This window comes from Bos taurus, chromosome 15 (assembly GCF_002263795.3).
Source record: "Bos taurus isolate L1 Dominette 01449 registration number 42190680 breed Hereford chromosome 15, ARS-UCD2.0, whole genome shotgun sequence".
NCBI lineage: Eukaryota > Metazoa > Chordata > Mammalia > Artiodactyla > Bovidae > Bos > Bos taurus.
This window is the reverse complement of record NC_037342.1, coordinates 37,427,240-37,447,024: the sequence shown is the minus strand read 5'-3', so window position 1 is coordinate 37,447,024 and position 19,785 is coordinate 37,427,240. Positions and strand designations below refer to the sequence as shown.

Below are 19,785 nucleotides of genomic sequence, written 5' to 3'. Positions count from 1 at the left end.
CTCATCATCTTCACCTGCTGCAGCACCTCACCTCCTGTCTGATCATAAAACCCAGAGACCGGTCCTCTGTCACCTACTAGCTGTGTGATCTGGGGCAGTGCACGTGCTTCCACTGAATTTCAGAGGTCTTATCATCACAGAGGGATGCTGATAGTTTTAAAGGTGCTAATACTATATGAAGCTCTTAGGTGCCTGGAACATAGTACACACTCAAAATGATACAAGCAATTATTAGTATTCTTTGCACTTTATAAACATCAACTAGGCTTATTCTTGATAGTCCCCATTTCATCTTCCAGATCTTCCCAGGTGGCTCTAGTGGTAAAGAGCCTGCCTGCCAATGCAGGAGATGTCAGAGACGTGGGCTCAATCCCTGGATCAGGAAGCTCTCCTGGAGGAGAGCAGGGCAACCCACTCCAATATTCTTGCCTGGAGATTCCCATGGACAGAGGAGCCTGGCCTTCTACAGTCCTTAGGGTCACAAAGAGTCTGATACAACAAACGACTTAGCACACATGCATCTTCTAGATATGCCCTTACTTGTTCCCCGTCCCCAGTGATTATGAGCTGTGGCTCCTCTGAAAACTTATCTGACTCACCATCTCAGCTTCACCATGTAGGTGCCCAGCTTCTCACTGAGCAAGATGGGGCTTCAGACATCCAGGAGTTTGTCCCACTGGGGAAAGGAGGCATGAATAAAATAGTCTATGCAGAGGGCAGTGATACATGTCTTGCCTGGATGTCCCTAAGCAGGCTCTCCAGCCTCTGGGAACGTGCATAGTCATGTGAACCAAGGTTTCGTTAGCAGACAGCCTCCACTGGCCTAGCTCCTGAAAGGCTGATGAAATAGGGCAATGAGGATATCTCAACTGGGTCTTTCAACAAAATCAAGATATATTAGGTTTATTGCATCCCCCTTCAGCTGAGAGCCCAGTGGTTTCTAATGAAAAGGAAGAAATTGTCTGAGCATGATTTGTTCCATCTGGGCTCTAGCTGGCTTCTGCCTAAAGGGCTCACAGATCAGTGATTAGGAATCTGTTTTAGAATTTTGTGGTCACCAAGTGTTTCTAGAATCTCTTGGAAAGTCAGAACATTCTCCTGCCTTCAGGGACCCTTTCTCAGGGTCCCTCAGATACAACTTGATCAGATCTAGACGGGTTCTCTAATGTTCACGGGTGTGCTCACAGAATCCTAACTCGTTCACACTTTCAAGGGGCTTGGAGCTTTGTGTGTCCTTAAATTTCCCTTAGTGTCACCTGCCTTAAGCTGATTTCCTCTTTAACTTTTACTTTGCCCCTTTCTTCTCCATGATGAAGATGGAGCTAAAATAAGATCTGCTAGCTCACTGTGCTCTGATCACGTCAGAGCATTCACTCTGAGATGCTGGTATTTCCCTTTTTGCTTCTTTCATCAGAGATATCGAAAAGGGAACAAATACCTCATTTTGTTGTTTCTAGCTTTTTTTTTCTTTTGTGCCTTTCTTTTCAGGTTGCTGACTCACTGGGTTCCAAAAATATACCTTCTCAATAATGAAAATAATGAAAGTAATAAAAATTGTGATGCTCCTGATGATAAAGAGCCCTCATGGAGTACTGTTATTGTCCTGGGTTCTTTAGATGCTGTGTTTAATAGCATCTCCCCCGGCAAAGCTGACCACAGGGCTGAACACACCACAGACGCTTAGGACATAATAATAACTATTTATTTAGCTCTCCACCTGGCCTGACATTTCTGCATTCCTTACCTTATGTCATTGTTATAATAGCCCTGTAAAACAGATACTATTATTCTCTGTTGCAGAATTAGGGCTCAACATAAATATATTAAGAATTCACTCCACTCATTATTTCTATAGACATATCGAATGTTTGCTAAGTGCCCAGCCCTTAGAACCAAGTGGTTCCTGCCCTCCACGGTCTCACAGTCTAGTGGGGCCCAAAGGGCAGGGAGCAGGCAGTGGAAGTGAATCTCTGGAATTATCTAAAGCCCTAATTTGTTCTGGGCTCCTGCCTCCCTATATTTTCAGATTCACTCTTTGTCTTTTGTTCCAAGCATCACAAGGGGGCTTCCCAGGTGGCACAGTGGTAAAAAATCTGCCTGCCAATGCAGGATGCTGGAGATGTGGTTTGATCCCTGGGTTGGGAAGATCCCCTGGAGTAGGAATTGGCAACCCACTCCAGTATTCTTGCCTGGAAAATTCCATGGACAGAGGAACCTGGTGAGCTATAGTCCATAGAGTTGCAAAGAGTTGGACATGACTGAGCACTCATCACAAGGGGTACTTCATGTCCAGCCACATCACTATTAATTAAAGTCCTCCTCCATTCTTCTCTCATAAGGGTCACTTGTAACCATAAGAGTTTAATTTTTCTGGACCTGAGCTGCTGCCCTCCTCAGCTGTATCCTCCCACAAGTTCATGCCTGTGTTTTCTCTGAGGGTCTTGATCTGTTGTTCTCAAGCTCAGAACATGATAGGTGACAGTCAACCCTGTCTTAACTATTGCTTTACTCAGATGAAGGGGACAGAATCTTTATTTTCACCAAGGAGGGCTTCTTATTGGCTTGGAAAAGGAGATGACAGAGAGAGGAGTGGGAAAGGACGGGCGAGGCAGGAGACAACAGGTGGGCAGCTGATTTTATGGAGGAAGAAGGACACTATTTGAGTTGGTCTAATCTGTGAGGCACAGGCAAACCAAGTAGGTGCTCAGTGCTGGGACTGGAGGCCCCAGAACCTGGATCACTTTTATTTATTAGACTATTTATCGAACCAGAATCCTCACTGAGACAAGAACTTTACTGTCTTACATACTGGGAAGCCCAGAGGTGGGCCAGACCCAGCACTGGTTGATTCAGTGGCTCCGTGATCAAGGATGCAGGTTTTTCCCTGTGTGCATCCACTTTCTTCTCTAGCTGGGTCCCTTCTCGATGGCCAGGTAGTCTCTGGCAGCTGTGGAGTGATGCACTTCCTTGTTCAGGTTCAGTGGGAGAGATACTATCTCACCTTGCGACTGGCTTGTAGTTAAGGAGAAAGTAAATTTTTCCTAGAAACAGTTCTTTCATGGCTCATTGGCTTGAATTGGGTCACATGCCTATCGCTGAACCAATTCCTGGCAGTTTGGGTGAAATGACATCATCTAAAGTGGAACAGATTTGGGGAAGCAACCACCGTGCCATTACAGGGTCACATTTCCCAGACATAAGCAAAGTGAAGAACCCAGTACTGTGACAGTATATGGTTAAGGAATTAGTATGCAGAGTTGCCAGATTTAGCCAAGAATACAAGGTGCCCAGTAAAATGTGAATTTCAGGTAAACTACAAACTTTTAAAGTATAAATATTTCCTGTGCAATATTTGCTGGTCTGTATGTCCCAACATTTGTTACAAAGCAAAATGGGTTAAGTATGTGTTTGGCGATGAAACCTAAGAAAAATTCTAGGGGTTGATGGTGCATCAGGGACTTAGAATCAAGGTCAGATCTGAGTCTTGCATGGAGTGTGAGGTCAGTGATTCAAACAGCAGAGGAGGGCTGGGGGGCCTTCTCTCCACACATAAGATGACCCCCTGTGGCCAGGATTTGGGAGAGGAAATGACTGGGCCTCCTCACTTGGGGGCCCTGGTTGACCCCATCCTGCCTTCTGTTTGTAGGGCCCCGATCGCTGTCGGCAGGCTTTGCTGCGGATTGGCGTCAACATGATGGCGCTGCCTGGAGGCCGCCACCTGGACTCCATCCCTCTGCCGGGTCAGCGGTAAGTCCCGCTGCTGTGTCTCAGGGCCTGGCCTGCCCCATCTGGACTCTGGCAGAGGCCCAGACCCAGGATCCTAGGGTTTGCAGGTGGCCCCATCTCTCAGCACACTGTGCTGGGAGGAGGCTTAGGATGAGGTATCTGGGATACTGCAGTCACTCAGCAAATACAAATGGAACTGGGCTCTGAGACACAGAGGAGTCAGCCACATCCTGCCCCAAGGGGCTACTTTAAGATCCAAGCAGACAATGAAGCAAAGGATCAAGTGGGAAGTGCTGCTCACAGAAGGGGCCCCAAAGGAAGCTCTGGATTCTGTTAGCGACAGGAGGTTGGAGCCACTGGGGGGACTTGGCCTCTCCAAGCCTCTTGGAAGACATCAGACTACCATTAGATGTCTTTCTCTCGAAACACCAGTGGGAGGAGTGGGCACAGAGCTGATCCTTGGGAAACGCTTGTTGCCCTGAGTTGGGCAGTGTGGTGAGGGGGAGGAAAGAATACACCAAGCAGGGAGTGAGGCCTGGATGATGGGCGAAGGAAGATCTAGGGTTCCAGAGCTGCCTTCACACAGGTGAAGGGGACGGGGAGGCAGGTGGAGATCTGACTGGCTGGTCCTGGTGGCCCTAGACAGAAGCAAAGGTTGAGGCACCAGGGCAGCAAATCTCTGATGACAACTATCCCAGTTTGCCTGGTACTGTGCTGATTTTGGCACTGACAATCCCATGTCCCTGGAAACTCCTCGGTCCTGGGCAAACCGGAATGGTGGGTCACTCTAACTTAGGTTTGGTCTGTGGAGGAACTTTGCAGTTTGAGGCTCAGAGCTTCCTCTTAACCTCTCACTTCTTGCTTAGACATTTTGATGGGACTGTTTTGAGGCAGCAGACTCCAAGTAGCCCTTCCAAGGTTGTTAAATCATTGTTTTTTATTGCTTTATATATTGGGTTGGCCAAAAAGTTCATTCAGATTGTTCCATCCAATATTATGGAAAGACCCAAACAAACATTTTGGCCTACAAAAATATTCTGATACCACTACCATCTAATCTCTCTTTTCAACCCCCGCTTGAATTATAGGGGCTTCAACTATGTACAGCATTCATTGCTACATTGTTTGTTCTGTTTTTGAGTATTTTGGGTGTGTGTGTGTATTGCTTTTAAAATCAGAAGGATTTATTAAATATTTGCTAAGAGTCTACTGGAGTTGGATTAATCTCTATGACAGTATCGGTCTGCTCCCCCAAAGCCATTATCATAAAGAGGTTTAAGAAGATGAACATTCCTGAGGGCTGAGAACACTGTTAGAAATGCAGTTAAGAATTTCCTGTGTGGCCTGACACTGGGAGTAAGGTATAATATGAGACCCAAATATTTTTCCACGTGGACTGTAAGGTAGAGCTCAGAGATGGTGTGATGCAAACCTGTAAGGATACATGCATAGTCTCAGAGATGGGATTTCATGATTTGAGCAGATGTTATCACCTCTGAACACATGACTGACTGGCTTCAACTAATTGTGTGGTTTTATGTGAACTCCTCAACCCCATGGCTTCTTGGCTCCCTCATGTATAAAACAGGGGTAATAATAGTATCTAGACATAAGGTTGATGTGTGGATTAAATGAGCTAATAATACATGCAAAACGTCTGCCATCAGGTGAGAGCTATATAAGAAGGGCCCTTGTTTATTGGGTGCCTGCTACATGTTGGAGGCCCTCTGTGTCTCTTCATGTAGGTGATCTTAGGGGGTTCTTCTAGAAATACTTCGCTTGACCCCTTACTATAGGCAAGTTACCTCTTTGAGAAAATAAGAAATCATGGGCAGACACTCCCATCAGCCTAATATTTTATAATCAGAAAAGAGTAGAAGTGTTCTAGATGCAGAGGAATCTGTCTTTCCATCATCTGTCCTGCCCAGGTTGAAAACCGTATACTCAGATGAGTAGAACATCTGTGGCAATAGGGCTTTGGGACCCCTCTACAGATCTCACAGGGTTGGAATTGTTAGACCAGAGCCTGTGCTGGGGTTCGGGAAACTGACATCACAGGGCAGTTTAGGACAGTGGTTAGGAATCTTGACCCCCGCCCCACCCCCTACAAAAATTGATTCTTGGTTCTGCTGCTTATTAGCTATAACCTTGGGCTTCAGTTTATTGATCAATGAAATAGAGATATTTATGCTTACATCATCGGGTTGTGATGAGCCTTTAATATGTATATGTTGTTACTATTCACATATAAACTGAACAACAAATTGTTGCTGTATGCAAATAGCTATTATGCTTTATTTTTGTGTAGAAGAAAATGCTTGAAAATAAATCCAAAGATTAAAAAAAGAGATAATATACAAAGTGCCTGTCTGAAACATAGGAACTGCTCAATCAATATTACCATCTCCTTTAGATAAAGAATAAGACCCTGGAGTAGAGAATATGAGCCAAGGTAGATCACATTCTGGAACTCTGTCAGCCCCTGGGAACCACTGGTCTCTCTCTTCCAAGCTCCTCAGAATTTTTAAAAATAAGAGAAAATTAAATTACATAAAAATGATTTAGGAATCAGATCATTATGCTTTTGGAGTCGAGACAGGCTTTCTAACTGACATTGTACAGCAAATATTGATACCTTGGGAGGAAAATACCAGACTAACATGATTCCACAAACACTGCAACCTGCAAAATTGTTTGTTTAGAATGTCTTCAGTCTTATTATTCTGGTAGGGGAGGCAGGCTGCAGAGAGAAGATGGCAGCGCCTTTACTGTCATCACAATCTCATATTGCCGGGCCAGGCCTACCCAGAACAGTGGGGGAATATAATCCTATTAATCATCTACCACCCTGTTAATTGTCTGTGTTCTGGAGTGTGTGCCTGGGCCACATTCACTGTTGGGGCTCATGTGTATTTACAGCATGTCAGAGGAATTCATTTGTCCAATCTGATGCTTCATTATGAGCAGACAATAGCAGCCGCCTCTTCTTTCCTCTTGTTCCAAGCTGCAGAGGCCTCTCTCGTGGGGAATAACACCATGGTTATTGTCTCCAGATAAATAATTAATGCTGGATAATTGACTTCTTTCTGTTGTGTTCCACTGAGCCTGAATTTCACTCTGGAGTGCCATTGTTCACATCGGTGTACAAAGTAAATAAATATTGTCAGGTTGCATGGGATCATCCCACAGCCTGGGTTAGACCTTTGGTGTTTGAGACCCTTTTGAGTAAATAGCATCAGAAGAGCTTTTCTAGGTATTGGCTCCTGGAAGAGTACAGAAGGTGGGGAACAGAGGTGTCTGAGGCCAGGGGTTGGGATTGTGAACTGAATTGGGTGATAGGAGGGGGTGTGATGGTTGTCAACTATGACCATGTCTGAATATCCTGGGAGGTTTTCATATTTTAAAAAATAATATAATAATAAAAAGCCCATACTGCTGATTCATGTTGCTATATGGCAGAAACCAACACTGTATTATAAAGCAATTATCCTCCAATTAAAAATAAATTTTAGAAAAGCGATAAAATAAAATAAACAAGCCAAAGAACAGGACCCTATTCTTGAAAACTTTAATGTAGGAACCTGAAGATGTTGAAAGCATATAAGCCTTGGGATCAGACTTGGGCTCTAAGCCCAGCTCCACTTCCTACCAGCTCTGTGACTCTGGCTGCTGCCTAATCTGTCTGAGCACCAGTTTTATCTTCTATAACAAGGTGACCGTGGTCATTGCTTTAAAAGGTCGTCTAAGTGCTGGGGTCTAAGAAGGAAGGTCTCTCTAGGCCTCTGGGTGCCAACATACATTTTACAAGGCCATCCTGGTAACAGTAAGGCATCCCCCACCCCCAATCTCCCTCCCTCAGCAGTAAAAACCCTTGCAAGCTTAGGTTCAGATACTTCCCCAGAAGTTCATGAATTTATTGCTGGCAGTAAAGGGGACAGCGGATCGGCTCTCTGGGTAGCTAGAGACTGTGGTGCTGTGTCTCTAGCTGATTTTGTTCTTCTCGGGTCTCTGGGCTCCCATCTCTACGATTGGTACATCAGTTCTTGCTGTTGGCTCTGAGCTGGATGGTAGTGGTTCGGGGATCCAGACATGGTGGTCAGGGTGCTGCCACCTGTCTGCCTGCTCCCAGGATTGTGCCCGCCATCATCGTGCCTCCTCTTCTGCAGGAGGCCCAGGCCTTTGAATTAACAGTCTCTATGGTGCGGTTCCTGCAGGGTGGACTGGAGGCCAGTCTGAGGGATGCACACAGGGCCACATCCAGACATGTCTCCCGCTCCCCCTCCCTCCCACCCTCCCTCCCTTTCATTGCTTCTCTTACCCACAGATCAAGCTGAGACACTGACATTTTCTCTCTGGTTTCCTGCTTGTGAGGGTGGGAATACTGATGAAAGGACTTTACTAACCCCCGTAACAAAATTGGCTCACTCTCATTCAGCACTTGCTATGAGCTGGTTGCTTTTACACATAGCAATTCACTCAGTCCTCATCACAGCCCTTGTGTATACTTACTATTATCTCTGTTTTGCTAATGAGGGGGCCATAGGTTGGGTTCCCTGGGAAGCAGTCATTGAGATGGGGTTGAGAGTCCAGGATGGTCATTAGGGAGTGCCTTTGGGATTGACACTTGTGGCAGGAAAGGAAGGAAGCAGGCATGGCCGGTGGTGTGGGAGTGGGGTGGGGGCAGGGTGCAGATGGTGAGCTGTGATGCCGGCTTGATGACAACTCAGCTGACCTCACAGGGACCTTTGGGATCAGAGTTGTTCATTGGCCAGACAGGCCAGGACCTTCATATCCCACCTTCATTCTGTCGGAGTGGGCGACTTTGGGCAGAGCATGACCTCAGGTAAGGTAGCTCTGAAAGTCCTGCCAGCTGGGGACAGCAAGTCTTTCCTTTGAGGAAGAACCCAGATGCCACATACAACGTCCGTCCCATGAGAAAACTGAGGCTTGAGGAGCTGAAGCTGCTTACTTGTCCAGGACAGGCTGACAAAGAACAGAGCCAGGATACATGTCCTCAGATGGTGCTTGAACCTGAGTGCCAGCCAGTACTCTATTCCAGCTGTCTTTTCCATGATGTTCTTGAGGGCATCACATGAAGAAGTCATTCATTCATTCATTCATTCAGGTGGTTGTTTATTCATTGTTGTCTTTGTTTAGTTGCTAAGTTGTGTCTGACTCTTTGTGACCCCATGGACTGTAACCAGGCTCCTCTGTCCATGTGATTTTCCAGGCAAGAATACTGGAGTAGATCACCATTTTCTTCTCCAGGGGAATCTTCCAACCCAGAGATTGAATCCGTGTCTCCCATATCTCCTGCATTGGCAAGTGGGTTCTTTGCTGCCAAGTCACCAGTGAAGCCCCGTTTATTCATTAGTATTCATTAAGTCTTCCACAAAATTTCTCTACGAGTACGTATTAAGTGCAGATCACGTCTCTGTATGGGGCTGTGTGCTTAAGGACATGATGGTGACTGAATCAGATGTGGTGCCTTTCCTTGTGGAACTTGTTAATTTATCTCAAGTGATCAGGCTTGGATTGGTAGCAAGTATACAACTGGGGGCTTTTCTTTGGGATGTCTCACTGGGAGGGAGAGATGTCTTACTAGGTTTCTGTTCAGCCTGGAGTCTGAGATGAGTCAGCTGAAGCCTGTGGCAGGCCGGCGGCCTCCTGGGTCACCCCTGGGCTGCTGGCGAGGACCCGCCCAGCTTCCCTGAGCCAGTGAGGCTGTCGCGGGCCAGCCTGTCTCCAAGTAGATAATGGCTTGCATGTGTACGCCCTTGCTCTGCGGCTGGTTTTCTGCTGCTGGTTGCTTTCTGTGCCCGCGGTGAAATGTGCAGACTGTAATTGTCAATGGGATAATTGGATATTTTCCTGTTTAAACCTAAAGGAAGGCTAGAATCAAATTCCCTTCCTTCTCCCATCTCCCAAGAGAAATCCACAGAAACGTAGGGTGTGACCTTGTAAAGACATAGGAATAATGATTCCATTTTTAAGAGAGGAGGTTGGATTTAAATTCCCTTATAGTGCCGGGAACTGGGATCATAGAGGCATCGAATGTTGTTGCTGGAAGTTTCCTTAGAGCTCCCTGTATTACGAGATGGGGAAATTGAGACCCAGAGAGGAGAATGGAGCTGCTATAATACTCTCAGGCCCCCTGCTGCTCTCTGTGGAGTCCTGCCTTCCCTGAGCTGTGTTTCTTAAGTTTATTATCCCAGCTAGCCTCCAGTGATTTCTAACAGCTCTGTGTCCTAGCTCCAGTGGAATCCTCTTATTAGCAGTGATCTGTAATAGATTTCAATTTCATTCATTCACTCGTTCATTTGAATGAAATTTACTTTAGGCTAAGAACTTACTTTGGGCCAGGCCATGAGTAGAACTATAATGAATTATGTAAATGTCATCCTTCTGACTCAATAAATATCCTGAGGGTCAGTCATTTCTGATTCATATTTGTGCTCCTGTGGTTAAAATGCACACGAAAGAAGCTCAAAAACTGGTTGTTGAATGAATAAATGTTTAATAAATGACAAGTGACTAACCACTGAGGCGTCTTAGGTGACTGTGAGAAATTTAATTCCTTAGCTCAAAGTTTGTTCCTTTCTCCAAGCAAGCTGTTTTCATTCTTTATGGTAGAAAACTGCCTCATGGAGGGAAAGGATAAGCTAAAGTTTTACCTTGATTAATTTAAATACTGTTTCTGAGTGGCAGCCAAAGATTTAATTGGTTGAAGAGTCAGATAGTTGGAGAGACTTTTTCTTCTTCTAAAGGATAGCAATTCAGAAATATTTTTAATCTTTTGGTTTTATGTTCATTGGAAAAAATGTCTCTGCGATTTCATCATTTAATGTCTTGCAGGAGAGCACGGTGCAGTGGGGAGCAGTGACCAGGGGCCAGAGGCTGGCCTTCCTCCCACCCTGTCTTCCTTCCTCCCTTCCTTCCTTCCCAGCCCTGGTTCTGCACTAACCTGCTCTGTGTCTGCAGACAATCATTTCCCTCTCTGAGCTTCGTTTTCTTCATCTGAGGATGAGGAGGTAGGCAAAAGTTTCCCAAGGACTCTTCCAGTGCTAATGTTTTAGGAGTTTGTGAGTGAGTTTTGGATAGTCTTTTCCCTTTTCCGGACAAAAAGGATCCCACTTTAGTGCCTCAGGGCTGTGAAAGAATCTCGTTGACCAAAACAAGCAAGGTCTTATTCCTTTCAGTGAAAAGCATGAAAAGGTTTTGTGTTGGCCTTGTAGCTGGGAAGGAAATTGTAAGACATTTTAGTTTGGGAGCCCCTTCCAGCATCTGAGGGTGTGCCTTGTCCAGGTTTTATGGAAGCCCCATGGTATAGCCTGGAGAAGTGCTTTATGAGGGGGTGGGTATAGAGCACCCAGCTTCGCTGGAATAAAATACAGATAAATCCATGAATCCCAGCATTCCAACACGCTTCTTGATTTGAAGTTCTTACTTTTGACTGAGTCCATTCCACCCCTCTGACTACTCTTAGCAACTCGCCATCTTCCCAACATGCGGCTCCATGTCTCCACTGCTTTGCACACGCTGGTTCCTCTGTTTGAAATCCTGTCGCCTTCCAACTCTGCTGCTTCTAGTACACTTGAAGGCATCCTTCTAGCGTTAGCCTGGGACACTTTCTCAGATCCCCTAGCTTGAGCTGAACTTCTCTGTGCTCCCCAAATTCCTTCTGATTACTTCAAAATGCCACATGGAACATACTGAGCCATAATTGCTTATTTAAAACTGTTCATTTATTCATTCAGCAAATGTTCGTCGAGTGCTTATGACACGCCAGGTGCTATGCGAGGTCCAAGGATCATGTCACACTGTGATGGAAGGTCCTGCCCTCTTGGAGATCACATTCTCACTATCTCTCCTATATAATCCCAGCACCTAGCTTGGCCCACTGGGATGCTCAGTGGAATTTGGAGGTCACTACCAAGTGTTCTTGGCATAGAAAAGTATTCTTTTACAGAAAAGTCTCCGCTTCACATTAGCAGGTAGAATAGACTAAGGCAGATCGAAATTTCAGACTTAGAAGGAATAATTGAAGTTTCAGTCTGAGTGAAAAGAATTTAAAAGGAGCCAACAAGAATGTAGACAGAGATTTCCATAAACTATTGCCCCCCGGTGTTTTGGGGGAACCCTGGATGCCAGACCTACAGGATTATCTGGCAATGAGACATTGATATCAGAAGTTAGGGGCCAGGGCATGGGTCTGCTGGACTGAGGAAAGCTGTTCCCTCTGGCATCTGAATGATGTGGTGCTGTTACCTTCCCCCAGTGATGGGCTTTGAAGAGTGAGGCAGGATGCCCGAGGCGCAGGAGCAGAGGCAGAGCAAGGATGGGGAAGAGTCCTCAGAAGGGCACTCCTCACTTTGCCCCACCTCCCTGGCTTCCCACTCTGGCAGTTCTTCTGGTGCAAACTTGTCAGAGATCTGTGATGATGGGGCCAGTGGCCCAGTAGTTCTGTCCTGAATTTAAATAACATACACCTCATTCTGTCTCAGAAGGAAATAAGGCAGGATTTGAAAAATGACTAGGCATACTGTGGTCTTTAAATGATCATAAGCTTTAAAAAGACTTATATACGGTAGCAATGAACCTCTTTGCAGGGCAGGAAGAGAGGCACAGACACGGAGAAGGGACTTGTGGACACAGAGGGGAAAGGGAGGAGGGGACGACTTGACAGAATACAGTTTACATGTATATAGTACCATGTGTAAAACAGTTAGTGGGACGCTTCTGTATAACACATGGAGCTCAGCTCAGTGATGATCTAGAAGGATGGAATGGGGGTTGGAGTTGGAGGGAGACTCAAGAGGGAGAGGATATATGTATACATGCAAGAGAGTGGAAGTGTTAGTCTCTCAGTTATGTCCGACTCTTTGCCACCAGATGGACTGTAGTCTGCCAGGCTACTCTGTCCATGGGATTCTCCAGGCAAGAATACTGAAATATGTTGCTGTTCCCTTCTCCAGGGGATCTTCCCAACCCAGAGATCAAACCCAGGTCTCCTGCATTGCAGACAGATTCTTAAACACTATCGCCATCTGGGAAGCCCATACATATATTTATGAAAAAAAGGCATTGATAGTCATGTAAGAATGGTTTAACATGGGACAAAGAGCCCCAGCTATGGATTTGAGGGTGTGAATATCAGTAAAATTGCTGAAGACTGTTAAAAAACATACTATTTAGGTAAGAGCAAAGCTCTGGTCTCAGACTGCATAAATTCTTGTTTCCACTTAACTCAAGATCTCCACCTTGAGATCTTGGCCTAGTTACTTCACCTCCCAAATCTCAGTTACGTGACCTTCACTGGATTGTTTTTGTTTGTTTGTTTTAATTTTTACCGAATGTAGATGCTTTATAATGTTGTGTTAGTTTCTGCTGTACACCAAATTGAATCAGCTGTATATATAGATATATCCCCTCTTTTTTTGTGATATCCTTCCCATTTAGGTCACCACAGAACATTGAGTAGAATTTCCTCTGCTCTATAGGTTCTCATTAATTATCTATTTTATACACAGTAGTCTGTGTATGTCTATTTTGAGGGTAAAGTAAATAATTAAGATTGGACCAAGCATTTAGCACAGTGTCCAGAATTTAACAAGCACTCAATTCTAACTTCATTATGATTATTAACAGTGAGGTCTTAGGCGAGTTAAATAATGCTTCTAAGCCTCAGTTTTTACCTCTGTATAATGGGTGGGTAATCACCAACCATCGAACCACTGTGTGGGCTGAAGGAGAGAGTTCTTGGTTCCCAGAAGGTGTCCTATTGTTGGTAATTCTTCCTGCTTACTGTGTGGGTAGTTAATTCCTTCTGATTTTAGACACAGCTCAGGGAACCCATTGTTTCATTCTGTAATTCTTTGGTATATGACTATGCTACTCCCTTCCCCTACTCCAACTCTACCCTGGATAAATTCCAGCTTAAAAAAATCTATCTGACCAGTAGCCTGGTATGTGGAGATAACTGTGGTTACATCTGGCTTTGGGTTTTGGAATCTGCCAGACTCCACAAAACCCAGATTTGGGGGCTCAGTCACCTCCTTCCAGATGTCCAGGAAGGCCACCATCCAGAAGCAAGGAGCAGGGCAACTGGGGGAGTAGGCAGCTCTTGGGAACTCTGCTGGGAACTGCACAGGCTCTTGTGAGCCTGGTTCACTGCTGGGATGCCCGCCTGCTCCCCGGGCACAGGGGCATCTTCCTAGCATCAGATTCCAGCTCACCATGGAGACAGAGGAAATCCAACCTCGGTCTTGGCCCCTGGCCCCTCCAGCTCCTGACTGTGGCGATTTCCACCATGAAGGGTATGTGACTCATTGCCAGTCCATCTGCTTTGACCTTGGTTTTCATTTCCTCCCTTTGTATGAGAAGTCAGACCATCTGTACTAGGAATGGGAAGATTTCATGTCTAGTGTGATGGCAGCTCCAGGTTCACAGCTGAGGATGGTTCAACCACTGGGAGCTGTGAGGTGTGGGGCAGCAGACAGTCTCCACTGCACAGCAAGAGCTGCCCTGTTCAACCAGACTTTTTATCTTGGGGGTCAATCAGCAAATACAGTAGGAAAGGTGGCGCCCTGGGAACCGGAGAGCTAATGACACAGAATCTGACGAGCTCTGCAATTATGGGATGCTCAGTCCAAACCCTAAGGAGCCGCAGTCCCCGGACTCCAAAATTGAGAAGAACATCTCATTATGTGGCGGCACGGTGACCGCGGCTGGGAGTGGACCGGCCTGTGGCGGGGCCGTTCCGGGCTCTCCAGGCCTGCTCTCCTCCCTGGGAAGGCGTGGGGCTCTTCGATAGACCCCTCTGTGAGGCCCCACACCCATTTCTGCTCTGACCTTGTGAATCCTGCTTGTCATCGTGCCCCACCCTGAAACCAAGCAAGATGAAAACTGACCCCTCCCTGGATGGGTTTCCCGTCAGCCAGGGCAGCACCGGGCACCCAGACCAGGCCCCAGGAGCCAGCCTTGCTCCTTCTCCTCCTTCACCCTTGCATCCTCTCGCCTCGCCTCACCATCCACTTCCTCCTGGCCCATGCCATGGTCTTTGTGCAGCCTGCTGTCCTCTCTCGACTGTACAACCTTCATCTCCTGGCAGGTCACCTCCTGTACAGTATTTAATCCACTGTGGTCCCTTTTCTACTGAGTCTCTGCACAGTTATGTCACTGCCCTGCTCTGATATGTTTTGAGTGGCTCCGAATTGCCCTCAGGATTAAATCCAAATCCCTAATCATGGTATTCAAGGTCTTTAATCAACTGATCCTCCTCTCTATCCTTAGGCCCCTTCATCGGGCCCTGAATTGAGTCTAGTGAAACTTCTAGTTGTATTACTATTTCTGTGTCCCCAGGCGTTTTTGCATTTATGTGGAAGCCCTTTGGCCCTTGTCATCCTGGCCAACTCCTCTCCTCTAAGAACCAGGGCAAATGTCATTTCCTTTGTGTACATATTCCCAGGCGAAGTCAGGCCCTCTGTCTCCTGTGATCCCAGACTCTCCTGCTCACAGCTTCTTCCTCTCAGTGTGGTGTTTAGTTGACATGAGGAGAAGGTCTGTGCTCTAGAGCATGGGTCTGAGTCTTGGCTTCACCACTTACTGACATGTGACCTCTCCCAGAAGAAGTCTCTTTGTCTGTAAATGAGATTAATAACAGTCTTCTCTCCCAGGGCTGTGGGGAGGATTAAGGAGATAATATATTGAGAGAGTTTAGAACACTGCCTGGCTTATTGCTGGAACTCAATACATGAGCTACTGTTACAATTATGACCAGATTGGATTCTTAGTGCTTTCTTCCCTGTTCAGGGTCTTGCCTGAGCTGTGTGAGCACTGGGATTTTCTTCTATTCAGCTGTGTCCTCAGCTTTTAGAACGGACTGGTGATGAGAATGCACACAGAAGACACCAGGGCACTAGGGCTCCCAGCCTGGCCCCAGCACGTGCTGCAGGACCTGGTGGGACAGGCAGCCTCTCCTGACCTCTGCGTCTAGGGTCCTTTTGAAGCCAAAGCCTAAGGATGCCTGGAGTCTGCCCAAAACCAGGGACAGAGGACTCATGGTCACAGCCTAAGGCTGGAGCTGCTGTGAGAGTGGTGGAAGAAGGGGGTCAAGGTGCTAGGGGCTAGAGTCCACAGCGATGGTATAGATCTGCTCTTGGAAGCCCTCTAGTGGTGACTTCTGGACTCTCACCTCCCTTTCCCGGAACCCCATGGAGGTACCAGGATGGCAGCTGTGATGTAGGATCTGTGAATTCTCCTAAATGTTTCACTTTGGCAAATGAAAATACTCTCCTTAAAGTGAAGAGGAGAATACAGTGGGAAAGATAAAGCTAAAACCGTCTTGTCTATACTTCAGGTCCTGTGTTACAGCCATGAAACTTGAGGCCAAGCAAGGACTCCGCTTGGGGATGTGAGAAGGCATTTATATCTTTACCTGACAGTCCTGAACATGCCACCTGCACAGAGCATGGCCTTCACAAGGCGGGTTAGAGTGGCATTTAAGAAAAGACAGGGTCTAGAGTCTAATGGGCTGGGTTCTGAGCCAAACTTTGCCACTGACAATCTGAGTGATATCTGATAGTTCATGTAACCTCTCCGAGCTTCAGTTTCCTCATTTGTAAAAATAAGATAATTATGGCGCCCTGCCCTCAGGGTCACAGTGAGATCTGCACAAAGCCATCCCCATGGTAGTTTGGCCCAGGGCCCAGTCTCAATAAATGTTAGCGGTAATGGTTATGAAGCTTATCACAATAACCCCGTGAGACGGTACAGCAGTGCAGGTCATTGTTATTCCCATTTGATAGATTTTTAAACTTAATTCAGTTCCATAAATATATACACTGAGCATTTTCACTATATCAGGTCCAGTGCGAGGGGAAGCGTGGAGGGCAGGCATGACAAACAGAAGCCGCGCCCTGCTATGGACTAGTGCAGGGGTCTCCTACCCCTGGGCAATAGACAAATGCCAGTCAAAGGCCTGTTACATGGATTTCACAGCAGGATGTGAGCAACAGGTGAGCAAGTGAAGCTTCATCTCTATTTATAATTGCTCCCTATCGCTTGCATTACCACCTGAGCTCCACCTCCTGTCAGATCAGTAGAGGCATCAGATTCTCATTGGAGAGGGAACCCTACTGTGCTTGAGTCATCCTGAAACCATCCACCCCTCACCCCCAGTCCATGGAAAAATTATCCTCCATGAAACTGGTCCCTGGTACCAGAAAGATTAGAGACCTCTGGGCTAGTGGATAAACAGATAGTTGAATAATTGAGACCTGTGTCATGATGGGGGAAAGACAGGGTGCTTCAGACACACAGGACCCATGGGAGGTAAGCTCATCTAGGAGTCAGAGACACCTGCCCCAGGAGAGACATTTGGGACAAGATTTCAAGGATGTGTGGGCACCAGCAAGGTGCAGAGGAGACAGGGCGAGAGGGATCCACAGCTGCAAAGGCTGGGGGGCTGGAAGTCTCAGGAAAGGCACTGAAAGAACTTGGTGAGGCTGAGACAGTGGTTGGGGAATGAGGGGGAGAGCAGGTCAGGGAACTGAGGCTCAGAGAGGGCAAGTGTCACATGCAAGGCCACACAGCTGTTAAGAGGTGGAGTGGGATGAGGACACGTGATGGAGCCTCATCACGTTTTCTTGCTGTGAGCAGCATCATGCCAGTTCTTATATGTGTGCTGACAGTGTGCACACATACATGTATCCTTTTAAGAGGTTCAAAAATAAGTTGTTCCTGAGTTAAAGAAAGACCAGGGATTATTAGTAGCATCTTTCTCTGGGGGCTTCCCTGGTGGCTCAGATAGTCAAGAATCTGCATGCAGCCCAGGAGACCCCGGGTTCTATCCCTGGGTTGGGAAGATGTAGGAAATCCCTGAGTAGGAAATGGCAACCCACTCCAGTATTCTTGCCTGGAGAATGCTATGGACAGAAGAGCCTGGCAGGCTAAATTCATGGGGTCACAAAGAGTCAGACATGACTGCAGGACTAACAACAGTTTCATTCTCCGAGGGTGTCTAAAATGCCAGGGTTTCATAAAGTTAACAAGATGGGCTTGCAATCATCAGAGAGGAGGCAGCTGTGAAATGTACACATGAAATTGGCTGCCTGGACTGGAAATAGTCACCTGGAGACAAATTCCTGTTCTTTGGCTTTCTGAAAGAGAAAACAGCAGTGCACCCCATAGGTGCTGGACAGACTAGGGGGGGTGAGTCTCAGTTTTCCTCCTCTGTAAAATTGGGGATGATAAAATAGGATCCTAAAACTGCAAGACGGGCTTCCCTGGTGGCACAGCAGTGAAGAATCTGCCTGCTAATGCAGGAGACATGGGTTTGATTCTTGGGGCAGGAAAACCCCCCTGGAGAAAGAAATGGCAACTCACTGTAATATTCTTGCCTGGGAAATCCCACGGACAAGGAACCGGCAGGCTATAGTCCATGGGGCTGCAAAAGAATCGGACACTACTGAGAGACTAAACAACTGCAACAAGTGCAAGACAGATACTGTACGTCAAGCACTTGATATGTGCCTGGCATGCAGAGGTACTCAAAAAATATCTCCTTTACAGCATGCTTGGAACCAGGCCAGATTTTTAAAAAATTGACTTAATGCATCCAAATCTCTTTCCTACCTTCAAGTCCTTCTATAGGTCAGTGGAAGCCACAACCTGGAGAAACAGATGGGACAGAGTGACTGTAATGCCATTATCCACGTCCCCTTCACAAATTACTCCCTGGTATTAGCTTCAAGGTATATTGGTGGGCCATTACTCCTGTGAATATCTGAAAAGTAGGATCAACTCTCTAACCATGTTACACTGGACAGTTCAATTAACAGAAAGAGTTGTGGAACACATATGTCAAAATGGCTAGGATGAATAATGAAAATGAGAACATCTCTACCCTTAAAATGTGAACTAGGAGTGGTCAGGGATGGAGAGGTAGAGAATTGTCTGCCCCTTTCACAAAAGCCTCAATGCACAGAAAGGCCTGTGCTGCTGCAGCCCCTCGTGGGTCAGAAGCAGGGCGATGAAGACGCTGGAAGACAAACAAGATCAGGGAGCAGCATTCCCTTGGTCTCAGCTGGCTGGGCTTCACTGGTTCACCAGTGCCTTAGTAAAGAGGGACTGGAAGTTAATCTCCTAACCATACTGTAAATTATTTACAGTTTGTTACCTAAATAATTATGCTTGAATTAACTGTTTAGTAAACAATTTATAGTTTACTGCATAGCAGAGATTGTCATTCTAAATTAATTTATGTGTTGTTTTTATAAAACCCTTAGTGAGAGAGTCTTCCGGGTTGGGTTGTAGAATGGTGTGGGGGCCGGGTAGACCCAGCTGATATCTGATGACAAGACTCCTCGGATGTCTCAGGAGGAATCCTCATGTTTCCTCAGAGTGAAATCCCAGAGTGCCTGCAGTGGCTTCCAGGGGCCTCCAGGATCTAGCTTGAGTCCCTTCTCACCTCTTCCTGATCTTTCCTTTGTTCACTCCATTCTAGCCGTGTTTATTTCTGTGCCATTTCTCAAACACCCAGGCCTACTCCAGCAGAGGGTCTTCGTACCATCTGTTCCCTCTGCCTGGAATGCCCAGTACCTGTATTTAACCATGGTTGGTTTTCTCTGAAGCATTTACTCAAATCCTACCTTCTCAATGAGTCCTGCCCTGATCCTTTAAGTGGCAGTTACCTTTCTGCTTCCCACATGAACGATCTCATCCCCACGTATTCTTACATCTTTTGAAAAGAAATTATCTGCTTTTGATGTACTGCATGTGTCCTTAGCTGTGTTTGACCCTTTGTGACTCCATGGACTGTAGCCTGCCAGGTTCTTCTGTCCATGGGATTTTCCAGGCAAGACTGCTGGAGTGGATTGCCGTTTCCTCCTCCAGGGGATCTACCAGACCCAGGAGTTGGAGCTGCATCTCCTGCAATGGCTCTGCACTTTTAAATTTATTACAATTTATTGCTATTGTCTGTTTTCCCTGCTAGAAAGTACCTTCCATGGGACAGGGATGTTTTTTGGCTTTTTCACTCTGTATCCCAAGTGGCTAGAA

At 46.4% G+C, this 19,785-nt stretch overlaps 1 protein-coding gene and 1 long non-coding RNA gene across 4 annotated transcripts in view; one reads left to right on the top strand and one right to left on the bottom strand.

The window, feature by feature from the left end:
• INSC (INSC spindle orientation adaptor protein) overlaps window positions 1-19,785 on the top strand; it is a 140,170-nt gene that overhangs the window by 35,553 nt on the left and 84,832 nt on the right. For both annotated transcript variants that reach the window (XM_005216065.5, NM_001205483.1), the window contains exon 2: window positions 3,647-3,747. In XM_005216065.5, the coding sequence (XP_005216122.1) occupies window positions 3,692-3,747 (56 nt within the window). In that variant the 5' untranslated portion in view covers window positions 3,647-3,691. The remainder of the gene's footprint in view (window positions 1-3,646; window positions 3,748-19,785) is intronic.
• On the bottom strand, window positions 7,617-8,818 carry LOC112441624 (uncharacterized). Of its 2 annotated transcripts, none has more exons than XR_003029461.2 (2): window positions 8,045-8,818; window positions 7,617-7,958 (listed from the first exon to the last, which is right to left on the bottom strand). It is a non-coding gene; the product is annotated as an uncharacterized lncRNA (long non-coding RNA). The 2 variants fall into 2 exon arrangements; XR_003029462.2 differs by having other exon boundaries at window positions 8,236-8,818.